The sequence below is a fragment of the Platalea leucorodia genome (assembly GCF_965183815.1).
Source record: "Platalea leucorodia genome assembly, chromosome: 7".
Lineage (NCBI taxonomy): Eukaryota > Metazoa > Chordata > Aves > Pelecaniformes > Threskiornithidae > Platalea > Platalea leucorodia.
In genome coordinates, this window is record NC_138829.1 from 39,075,575 (window position 1) to 39,088,051 (window position 12,477).

Consider the following 12,477-nt stretch of genomic DNA (forward strand, 5'->3'; position numbering starts at 1 on the left):
AGCTGCTGAGGTCTGTTGTTTTTCAAGCTTCTTTCACTATCATCACAGAGATGTTCAAAGATGTGGCCCCGTGCTCTTTGAATGTCAGATACAAACCATTTGATGGCAATGGCAGCTGTGTGTAATACGTAGGAGAGATTTGTTCAGTTTCTCCTTACACATATGTTCTCTCCCGGCTCTTTTTTCAATATACCCAGTTCTGCTTTTCCCTCTTCCTCCTGCTTCTGTGCTCATCAGCACTCATACTCCTTTGGTTTTTGTTGTTGTTAACATAAGGAGGTTATATGATCCATCACTGAGTGCAGCCTTGTCCTCTTAATAAGTAGAAAATACCATACATTTTGGAAGGAGGAATTAGCTACAGGCCGTTCTCATTAAGCCTCTCCTTCAACTTATCTCAGCTTAAGTTGTATTTTTGAACTGCAGTCACTATGCAGCATTGTAAGTTGAAAACAACCACTTGAGCCCTTTCCAGCGAGGCTTTGAGTGGCCCTGATACTAGGCATGGAGGAGAGATAAGCAGCGCATTGAAGTTGTAGTATCGCTGTAGCTGAGGGCAAGGAGTGAATGGAAACATACCCTCCCTCTGGCACTGCCTGGCTCTGGACGAGGGCAGAGGAACGGCCGAGCAGCTCGGGTTCACACGTGCGGCGGGAGCCAGCGGCCTCTCGGCTGATGACAGATTAGACTCAGGGCCTGGTTAGTGGGAAGGCTGTGATTAGACCTCAGCAGCATCTGTCTCTAGCTCTAAAGGAATTACTGCTGCAGGCTGCGATTTTCTCAGCAAACTGTAATTATACCAGGAACCTCATTCCTGCCGCTTTTCTCAACAACTTAAGAGCAAAAAAAATGTGGGTGAGGGTGCAGAGAAGCAGAAACTGTGAAAGGAGCAGGAAAGAGACACCTGTTCATTTTTGTTCAGCTCATTGCAATTATTTTCTTTCAGTTTCTTAGATTCTTATGAATCACAGACTGTTTTTTCCCAAAGGTCAGTGGCAAGGTTTAACTCCCTGAAGCTGTCCTGCCATCTACCTGAAGTTGACAGGACACATGCTTTCCACACCAACCTCTGCCCTGGCAGTGCCCCCTCCCTCCTCCCACGGGCACAGCAGTGTGGGGTGCCGGACTCTGACCACGACTGTGCTCAGGACACCCCCGGGAAGGTATGGCCTGGGCAGAAGTGTGGGAGATTGGAGATTGGGCAGGGTGAGTTTGAACCTTAGTCCCCAAGGCCCTGTCTAGACTAGGATTTAAGAGTTTGAACTTAAAAAGTGTTAGGTTGTATATAGTAACTCTCTGTTTTAAAAGATGTAGAAAAGGCAGCATAAGTTTGAACTCCCAATAAGACCTGGTAAGTTTTGCCAAAATAACAATGTCAAAAAAGAGCAAGATTTCTTTGCAAGATTTCTCTGCAAGATTTCTCTACCAGAAAAAACTTTTTGTTTGTGCAGTTGTAACTCCACAGAAGCCCATTTGCCATTAGTGTTTTCTTTGCTCAGAATATAAGAAGAAACAGATTTTTTTTTCAATTTAAATCTAGGAGAGGAGGAGAAATATCTAAGAGCAGAGTTTGCCAACATAGCTTTGCCATCTAATAGTTAAAATGTAGACAAGGTCAAAATGATTCAAACTAATTTATGTGCTCCTTTCTTAACTTCCCTTGGGGCTTTAATATGACTGTTTATTATACTTTGAAGGCAAGAGTGTCTTGTCTATGTGTGTTAAACAATTTTACATCAGTGCTGTACTCATCTAGAAGAAAGCAAAATTGTTCCTTACCAGCACGTCTGCTCTCCATCCCGCAGCATGTCTGGCAGCACAGCCAGGGATGAGAGTATGGCAGCAGGAACTCGACCCTTGGGGCTGAAAGCACCAGGAGGCAGTATGTTGGCAAGCAGATCCCCATCTCCAGAGCCAAGTCTCTGCAGATACTGGTGGGAAGGAGACACATCTGGAGTTGTCTGGAATTGGCACAAATTGCTGTGGACAAAGAGGAGAGAAAGGAAGGGTTAGAAGGAAAGTGGAAAGAACGCTTCTTACACATTTCGCTTTCTTTTCCATCTGCTTGTGTGATGTTGCTGTGAGCTATTAAACAGCTGCAGTGCTCTGCCCCAGAAGGGACTGTGTTTCAGCAGAGATGGAGAATGATTCTTAGAGCTAAGTGCTTTGGGAGCCCCCTAGAATGAAAGGGGCGATAGGAATAATGTTGCTCTGATTGACTATTATGCTAAATACACTTGGGACCGGAGCACCTGGGGCAGTACCAAAGACGTGTTCTGGCTGCTCAGACCTGAAGCCTGTGGCAGGCAGTGGGTACTGCTGGGTACTTCTGACTCATCCTTTGCGCAGTAGGCGAGTCCCTCTTGTCTTTTGCCTTCCAGGCAGAACCTCCCAACTCGCCCGTGCTGGTCCCGAAATTCAAGGAGAGCAGATTACTCAAGCAAAAGGTGTTTGCAGACTGCAAGACTTTGTAGCTTGGGGAGATAAGGGTAGCAAAGGAGGACCAGGAGAAGGAGGAGTGGGTGTACTGCAACTGCCAAGGACTGAGAAGAGCATTTTTTTTGCATCCATTCAGACGTTCAGCTATTTCCTGCATTGTTCCTGCAGTCAGCATGCTCCACCTGCTTTTACTTAACCATTTCCTGTTTACGGCTTCCAAAAACTTTCTGGTGAAATCACTAATCTGCCACAAAATCAGTCTTCATAGTCCCTTTTGGGCAGGCTTCACTAATTTTCTTTCTCTCTCCTCGGTATGCAGACCTTTCAGATTGAGGAGCTGTGTGCTGTGTGTGCATGTCTGCATGCATGTGTGTGTGCATGCAGTCAGTAGTTACGTCAGGAAAGTATGTGCTCGCTCAGTCGTTCTTTCTGTCTCCATATGCCCCTTTTTTTGTTCTCCTAGTGCTTGCTGCTTTTTGCAAACTTGAGCAAAGAAACAAGCAGTAGCACTGAAGGCAGGTTCCTCTTTCTGTAGAATAGAGGGCTCCAGATATTTAGAGGGAAGACTCTTCCCATTACTTTCAAGCATCTGAGAGCTCTCCCACAAACGAGGCACTTGTTCCTCGGATAGCTTGCCCAAGCTTCAAATTATTTTCTAGCTTTGAAAACAGTGAGGCAATTTCTTCTAGTCTGCTGTTCAGTTTCTCAAAAGTGAAAGGCAAGGTGTGAGGAGCAGGAAGGATCAACCAAAGAAAAATAAATCTCTTTCTTACAGTGTAGATGGCTCCCACGAGTCCCTATCTCACACTTAGTCACACATCTTGTAGAAACCACTAGAAAAGCATGCATGCTTCAAGTCTACTCTCCTTAGCCGTACTATAGATAACACTGCAGCCGCCACTAAAATCAAATGTATTTGTCACTGCTTTTGCTGTTTGTTTACTTTTTGTATTTCTCTTCTGGAGCAGTGAAAATAGATTCTTCAGTTTCCTCTCTGGTTCTCATGCTCTTGCACAGTGCTGCAATGTTTGGGTTGCGGTGAGCACTGCAGGGAAATGTTCCCTTCTTAAAATAAATCATGGAAACATTTCTGTTGGAATCAGGGCTTGTAGAAGTTTATTTTTTTTTTAATAAGAAGAATGTCGGGCCAACTTTGACCTGACACCATCTCCCTTTAAAGGGAACAGGCTTGTGATGCATGTTGGTGTATATATACTGACATGCATATATGTATGTGTGTATATATATATATACACGCACACACACCAGTATACACGCCAGTTATACTGGTATAACTGAGCACTGAAATCATCCTCTAAGAATGCTGGACATGTTGGCTCTGTCTCCATCAGACAGATCTGCAATTTCCTTAACTAGCCCTACTGCAAGTTAGTGTAAGCCAGGGTGCTTAGTCTGCTGACAGGCGTAGAAGGTGCAGGTCTGTAAGCACGCATCGGCACTGTCGCTGAGCTGTTTCACACTTCTGTAATTATGTTGATGGGCTCACACTCAGACACGTTTCTGAATATTTTAAGAAGAATGCTAGACCCCCTGTTTTAACTGTAACATAAATATGCACAGGTAGCACTTCTGTATGGGCTAGGAGGTATGGTCTGGGCATCGCTGATGTCCAGGCAGCTGTCTGCTGTAGGCATAGCACAACCCCACTTAGATCAGAGTTTGCTGAAGTATCTTCAAGCTGTCTGTGAGCAGCTTTTGAACTTGCTTTTTAATCAGGAAAAGGAAGCAGTTGTTTACTGCACAGAAGTGTCTTTCAGATTGGCCCAAGTATGTAAAATGGTTACTTTGGTTCCCATCCAGCCCAATTCATTCAATAGTTTGTGTCGGGGTACTTGTCATCAGTGGCATTTGCCCAGGGTGAGTCACGCCCACCCAGGCAATGATCTGAGAGAGCCTTCAAATCTTTTTCATCTTCATTTTAGAGGTTACAGCCCTAGTAAATACATGATCATATTGCACCACACAGCTCTTCCTACAGCAGTTTCTTTTCTTCCAACCAGCTTTCAGCCCAAGAGGCAGCTACTTCCAAAGAGACTCTCTGGTTCAGTGCCCGTCTTTGTTTTCCAGATGTTTCTTTCACCACGCCGCTTTCCGGTTACACCGCAAATTTGGGTGCGCTCAAGATATTTTTGCCTGCCTCCTCCACCCCAGAAATGGAGGAAAGCTGAACTATACGAAAATGTAGCGAGAATGGGACCCTCGAGGAAAATGGCAGGGAGGTGTAGAGGACTGCGCAGGACTCTTTCCAGGAAATGGGTAGAAGGTTCATCACATGAGTCACTGAAACCTTAGATGACTAAATTCTTGAAGAATAAACTGTCAGGAATATGATACTGGATAGGACAGTTGCAGGGGGAGAAGAAAACTTCTTAAATAGCTCTTGTTTGTTTTTTTGTTCGTGATTCATTCCTGAGGAAATTGCTGCATCTCTGGCCAGGGACGGGGGCAGCGTGCAGGCGGTGCCAGCGCTCCTGCTAGAGGGGCTGAGAGGGGATCAGGAGCGCTCCGTGGCCACCTTGCCCAAGTGAATAAAGTAAGACAGGGTCACTAGTGCACATATGCCATCTGAATCAATTTGCCCCTTTTTTATATACCAGCAGGTATGAGACCAAGAGGAAATGAAGGTATTAAAACTCTAATTCTAAGCTCCTTTTAAAAATTTTTCTTCCTCTACCTGCTCCAACCAGTAAACCAAGTTGTATCAATAAAATTGGCCCAAAGCTCTGAATTTGGATTTCAGAGAAGGTCTTAAGATTTTAAGTGCCAGTAACAACAGAAGCAGTCAGACTCCCTCCACAGCTACCTCCAGTGGAGCTGAACCAGCGTTAGCAGCAGCGGGAAATGTTTGCAGTAGTATCTGAGTGTGGAGAAACCCCAACGTTCCAGCACACCGCTGCCAGTTCCCATTTTGGTGAGTTTGACCCAGAGCATTTAACGTTTCTGCATTAGTTCTGTGTCTCATAATGCCGTTTACGTAATGATTGCTCATTTGGTTCCCATTAAAATCATGGTATTTCTTCTGCAAACCACTGCTTGTAAAAATCAAGCCACCCAGTTTTTCATTAGATTGTAATACAGGAAATAAATAGTCTGTCTGTAGGATGCATACTGTAATTCTCAAACAGAGAATAGGGGGCTTTTTTCCCACTCTTGGACATACAAAGATCAGATCTCAGAAGCAGGACCGTGAAAAATCTGTTAAGGCTTGCTGAATCTATCTCCTGTGGAAACACAATGTAGTTACTCCCTGGTAGATGTTCCTCCGATACTATATTGATAAAAAGAGAGTCTACAGCTCTTCATAGTCAGAGCGGCAAGAATCCTCTTAAAATTGTAGTAATGTTAGGTGTAGCTCTCGCAGGTCGTTCCAGTGCCGTTACCTTTCGAGGCAGCGCAGAAGAGTTCCTTGTATTATATATACCAGCACTTTGAAGAATTCAGTTTCATATGTCTCAAACAATGGGGGTTTCACCGCTTCCTGTGGGAGCCTGCTCTGCAGCCTAACTCGTTTCACCATCTGGAGCATTTTCCTGAGTGTCTGCCCGCTTTTAACTTTCTTTTAATTGTGCACCCACTATTTCTTCTTAAAGGTGGCTCGCCAAAAGTTTCTGTTGTGTGAAATTCATGTTACGTAGTGCTTTTTTATTTTTTATGAGGATCAAGAAAACCCTGGAAGATTGATGGCTTCTTCTCTTTACTTTTTCTTCCTCAGAAATAATAATAAGTAATTAATAATGTATTACTGCTTTTCTAGCCATTCATCTCGGCACTTTACAAGGAAGGTCAACACTGTTGTACTCTTTTTACAGATGGAAAAAACTGAAGCACAAGGCAGGAAACAACTTGCCCAGGATCATTCAATGAGCCCGTGGCAAGACTTGGATTTTTAACCAGATCTCCACAATAGTGCCCTACTTTTTTTTTACTTTTTCTTTTTTTTTTTTTTTTTTTTTTGGGCCAGTCCAGTTCCCTTTGGCTTTGTTGGAGTACCTCGGAAGGACAAGCTTTCCATGAACTTTATTCAGAATTGTCATATTGTAACTGAAAGGTCGGGTTGTTGAATATTTAACAGTTACTATCTTTCCAATGTGTTGGTTACGCATCCTAATTAAGTAGTGATAAATAAAACCAACAAAGCATTTTAACAGACTGATTCAGTCCCTAGGGCCTCCGAGCTGAATTTCCTTCAGCTAGCCTGTGTTTTCCTGGTTGCAGATTGTCCAGATTGAACACAGTATATATCAAGCACACTCTTATCAGTGCACTGCAGGGAGATTTCCTTCCTCCACAGTGCCACCATGCTTACTTCACCTGTCGTATTTCCCTTAGCTGTGGTTTTCGGTAAGTGTGTTTCTCAGAATCTGGATAGTTGCTGAATTATAAATCTTCCAGTTTGGAACAATCACACCGCAATCTGTACAGCACGATGCACTGGGCAGAGAGCGATACCCAGCCTAGCACTGAACAGGCTCACCTGGGTATCAGAAGCAGTTTGGCCTTAGCAGCACGGAGTTCTCCGTGGGCTGCTAGCAGGCAGGGTGTTTCTTCCATCTCCCTTAAAGCTTCTGCCTGTCCAGCCTGTCGTTTCGGTGAATATCTTTACTGGGACTAGATCCGCCTGAGCACATAGTAAGATGAGTTTTGTTCCTCATCTCCCCATGGGAATAGCTGGGGAAGGCAGCCACAGCCGCGTGCTCGCAGTCTTGATCTGCAGGGGTCTCGCAAGTGCCCCACACTGATCGGACACTGAACTGACAGCCCCCATCATGGATCAAGAAATATAAAATTAGAGCTCTGGGTAGGCCAGAGTTATATCTGAGGGAGAGCACATAGATCTTCCTGGCTGCTGACCGCTTTCAAAGTATGCCAGTAAGTGAAGCCCTTACCATCTGAGTTATTCCCCCCACTGCTCCTTCAGGCCGCCTTTATTCCAGGTATCATTGAGCCAGGGTCTGAGGATTTACCGAAAGCTGCAAGACTGCTGTAGGTCACTGAGCACATTGTCTTCACTTTCAGATTGAGTTTGAGAAATTACCAGCGGTGTCATGCTTATGCCTCCTGGCCATGTGAATAGAGGAAGCTAAGAAGCAACAATAGATTACATAAAGCAGGGAAATCCCCATCGAACTTCTCCCAGACTATCTCAAACTGAAGTTGATTTGCATGCATACACTACAAATAACTTTGCAATGGCTTCTAGCCCCATGAAAGGGCTACATGTGCTTGCCTATAATCATTTAGGCCAGTTCCACCAGTTGAATCACTCAGAGAAAATAAAAAAGACTGAATCAGAGCCTGTATAGAAATCTAAGCAGTTTTATGTAGCATCAGCCTACTTCAGGTAAGGGTACAACTGGGTCATGCTGTTCCACCCAAGATCAATGGGAAATGTTCAATACCTAATAGTAACTGGTAGTTATTCTAGAAAAGCAGAGCTAAAAAGCTATGTTAAGCTTTATAATTTGTGATTATGGATGGGTAGTATGATTCTTCAGCTAAACTTGCAACTAAGCTTCCTATACAAACCCTGTTTGGTGGAAGATGGACCTTACTGAAAACCAGAAAAAAGCTTTAGTGTCCTGTAGTTGAAACCTATGGCCAGCTGCTTTACAAAATCTGAGACTCATTAGGCCTGGAATTCCTGAAAAATGCTGTTCAAAAAGCAGTGGTGTTAAACAGACTTCCAAAATTCCTGTGATTTTGTTTAAACGTCATGGTTTAACAGAAACAAACAAGTGAGCAAAAAAGAGATAGCGTATTGAAAATGCGTATTTACTGGGTTATCTCAGGCTCAAAAATGTAGTTGGCTAATATGACACTACAAAAATCTTAGAGGTGCTTTTGTCAGTATAGCATATTTCCCTTGAGGAATTCATCAAAGGTGTATTGACAAAAGTGGGGTTTGTTCTACCTGCATTAGGGTTGTCATCGTTGTCAGTACAGTTATACCAGGACAGTTATATGAGCAACTCTTTTCTAGTGTAGTTGCTTTTCATATAGCTAACAAACAGGGCTAGAGAGGAGGAGGAAAACTGAGACACAGCTTCCCTTGACAACTTGTGTAAACCTTGTGTTTCTTTGACAATATCACCTCACCATTAATAATGTCATGGCCTGTTGCAGTGGAATAGCTTGCCTTTCACCTTCCTCCTTTCAGCTTTATTGACTTTCGTCAAAGCTTTGATACAGAACAACAGTAATCAGCCCAGGTATGATCTGGCTGTTCTGCAGAGTCCTTCAGGCAGCTGAGGTCTCCCTGTGCTACGATGGAGCTTGTCTCAATGGGTCAGCTGTAGAGATCGGAAGAGGAGAAGTATGTACTTGAATAGGCCTGGGACACCTTGCAATGCAGTTAATAGCAGCAAACATGAGGGCATCACATGATCTGACTGAAGATTCATTAGTACCTGGGATATTTTGGTCCTGATAACTGTGTGTTTCTTCAGTTTGTGTTCTTTTCATCAGCTTGCAGGTTGATCAGGAAAGCTTTAATTTTGTTTTTTAATATCTCCTCTCACAAACAACAGTCCATTTTCTAAGGAGTCTAATCACAGTAATATAATATCCTGTATTTACATAGAAAACTCCATCCCAAAGCACTTTACAGCCTGGCACTGACATGGGACTAAGATTAGAAGAGGAGCAACTCATGCCAGTTAGGAAGCAGGCTCTGCTCTCACCCTAGGTATTAGTAAAGCATATAGAGTGGAACCATCATATTTTGTCTGAATCCAAGGCAATTTGCTAATAGTTGGAAAATATATTGGTATAAGCTGTGCTCTGTTTAACTCTAGGAAATGTGTTCAAACTGTAGAAAATAAGCCGTGGTAGAGAACGTCAGTCCTCTTGTACCTCCCATTCTCTGTTCATAGGCACTGGCTACCAAAAAACAGTTTTATTGGAAAATTAGGGTGAGGCAAAGGTCCTCAGCAAGTATACGCTGGCCTTTGGAGAGCTCTGCCAAAGCATGGTAGAGGGGCCTGGACTAGTCTAAGGTTTGGCTCCAGAGCACGAGAGTAGCATCAGAAGCTTTGCCAGCCTGAATGAGAAGGAGAGTCTGGACACTGGTAGCTAGAAGGACAGCCAGGCAGGCAGCAGAAAGAGAATCGTTACATATAATTCAATCCATTTTCAGCAAGTCTGTGAAATTAGTTCATACTAATTACCTTGATTTGTTTTGTGGATTAAATGGGTTTCCAAGTGGTTGTTTGCTGGAGGAAATGCTAACTTTGTGATCTCATTCTGACACACTGGCATTGAGGTGTCCGTCTTTATTGTGTGTTGCAGATGGAAAGGACCAAACAAATTTAACCTGGGAAGGAACCAGTCCTGCCCTGCAGACCATACGAGTGAGGAACACTGCCTTGAAAGATACTTCACCTGATGCTGCTTTACCCAGCACTATTGGTGAAACTCCGAACAATACATCCAATCTATAGAAAGGACAAATGAAACATCCACTAAGAAATGAACACATGACAACATTGGTTTTCAAAAATCTGGTGAAACAGATAGTAAGCATTCTTCTTCTTTTGTCTTTTTCAAGATTAACTTTAAAACCAAGTGCTGTTCTTTGTATGTGTGGGGCCATACTTAACTCTGAAGGTATGAAAATCCTGTATTTTGCTCAGGTTAATTTAAGTGACATAGTAATAAAAGCCTAAAGCCTCTGAACAACACGCATGCTGCTGAAGAAGCATAGGCCACACATGCCTTCCTAATTCATCCCGTCACCTCACCAATCTGGAGGAACCAACAGTGAAACACACAAGAGTGCTTGGTGTCCACAGCCCATAACATAGTGAAATGTCAGCTTCTGCTTTTTAAGAGAAATTATAAGCCCACTCATTGGCTTGATTAAGAAGCAATAGTTCAGTGAGCTCTAATTCCTGTAACTCATTTGAAAATCATCAGAGATGATGTAACAACAGAGTTGCTAACAGCCGGGCTCCGACAGTTCAGAATGAAAGAACAGGTAGCAATCCCAAAGGTGGGAAGATCAGTGTGTATTACAGCTGCTTAGCTTCCTCTGTCTTCAAAGCACTTTTAAAGTCTTCACAGCGTGACGGCAAACCACAGAACTATTTACTCACCTTACAGACTTAGAGAATGTATGACTTGCTCAAGGCTGCTGAAGGCATTGCTGGCTGTGCTGCGATTGGGATCAGGTTGTTCCCGGCTCTCAACCCTCACATCCCTTAGGGAAAGCCACGGGTGCAGTTAGTGCCGACTTCCGATGCACAGTCACCGCTGGCCCGAGGGGCTGGTTCTGTCCTCTGCAGGCACAGGGAAAGCCTCCCTGAGCAACCTCTTGAAAAGCAGAGTAACCTGTACAGAAATACGGGAGGTCTGGGGTACTGCCGAAGTGGCTGTAGGTAACCCAGCAAGTAGGTCAGCTGCAGCGGGGTCACCTGTGAGGTGAGCAGGTTGCCATCTGCTGTTTGCTAGGCAGTCTTTGGGTGACAAGATTGTTCCTGGGGAGTACATGGCCCCTATTAAAAAGTACTGCACACCCTTACCGTGGCAGTGCAAGAGACTGAGGAGCTGATGGGATGTGGAAGCTGATGTCACGTCACTCCCAGCCACCAAACAGGATGGCATGGAGAAGCCGACTCTGCAGCTATCTGCTGACATGCCTGCTCATGGAGCTTTGGGCTCTCCTTTAACAAGGAAGTTTCCATCACAACAAGGGTGCTAGTCCATTTCAATAAGCTACTTTTAAAAGCTAATACGTTTCAGCTTGGGGAAGAGCAATTCTCCAGCTTCAATGTTACCCGTTTTGTGCTTTGAAGAGACCTTTGTAAAATTTTATTTTAATTTTGTTTTAACTAAAGTTTAGATTTTTTTCTTAACAGCGCTGCACTACTGGCCGTTCAGTCAAACCCTGCTGAACTTGCTTGTAGCCATTTTATCTGGGTATCATCTTGTAAATATTTGGTAGAGCACTCAGACACAGAAGTGTTTTTTGCTCTTACAGTCACATGCCTGGTTCCAGGACCTTTCAGAAGCACAAAAGGCTGAAGGCAGGGAAAATTCCACTGAGATGCATTCGAGTCTCCAGGGAGCAACTGCACTCTGTTTAGACTAAAATTTCTCATTGCTGCCTCTCCTTTTTTAAAAAAACATGGAAGGATAGAGAGGGGAAGCTGGAGGGTAGGTTTTTTTATTATTATAAACACTGAAATGCAAGCACTGTTTCACTCATTTCTCTCATATTGCAGGACCATTTGTGGTTGGAGAGGGAGATAAGCTTTTTAATGCTTTCTGCACTACCTGGGAAATTTCCATCCAAGTTCTAAAATGTTTTACAAACATTAATGAATTAAAGCTTAATCCCCTTCTTTTCAGCCCTGTGAAGCAAGTACTAAATACAGTTTAAAAACAGGACTAATGAGACTAAAAAAGTTGTGCCTTGCCTGAAGTCACATGGGCAGTGTGGCAAGAGGACTTGGGTCTTACACCACAGACAACACACATTCCCTCGCTTTTCAAGGCTTGCTGTACTTCCCTTTCTGGGATATAGTGAAAACATGCTGGCATCACACCTTGAGATAACCTTGTTTTTTCCCCCTTGGAACAGAGAGACTACTCACAGCTGCTGTCCCATGGGATTAAGATGTTGAAAGGATCAGAGAAGGATGGGGTGGGGGGGAGCGGGGAAGCAAGTCACTGCTCTGTCTGCCTTGGGCATGTTCTGCCTGCACTGCTGCCAGTGGAGCTGGTGTACTATTGGGAGCAACCTCAAACATTTTTGTATGATGTTCTTCCATATAATATTCAGGCAGGACTGTGGTAAAAATGCCATAATCAAAGAGAGAACTTGGCTGACAAGAAAATTGGACAAATGAGCCGATAAGCCACTCCTGTATTGAATATATGTGATTTCATTATCCTTCTGTATGTGACCTGCATTTCTTACTGCTTCTTACTATCAGAATCCTGTAACTACTGCTGCAGCCATCTCTTTTCACTTCTTCAGAAGAGAGGGATAATCCATCAGCCAGTTCCTCTCCAGCA

The 12,477-nt window shown here is 43.8% G+C and overlaps 1 protein-coding gene across 2 annotated transcripts in view; it reads left to right on the top strand.

The window, feature by feature from the left end:
* The window catches only part of RAD51B (RAD51 paralog B), a gene marked incomplete at its 5' end in the record, with an annotated part of 406,133 nt that extends 396,201 nt beyond the window's left edge, over positions 1 to 9,932 (top strand). For both annotated transcript variants that reach the window (XM_082317257.1, XM_082317258.1), the window contains one exon: positions 9,748 to 9,932. In XM_082317257.1, the coding sequence (XP_082173383.1) occupies positions 9,748 to 9,899 (152 nt within the window). In that variant the 3' untranslated portion in view covers positions 9,900 to 9,932. The remainder of the gene's footprint in view (positions 1 to 9,747) is intronic.
* Between the last annotated feature and the right edge of the window lie 2,545 nt (positions 9,933 to 12,477).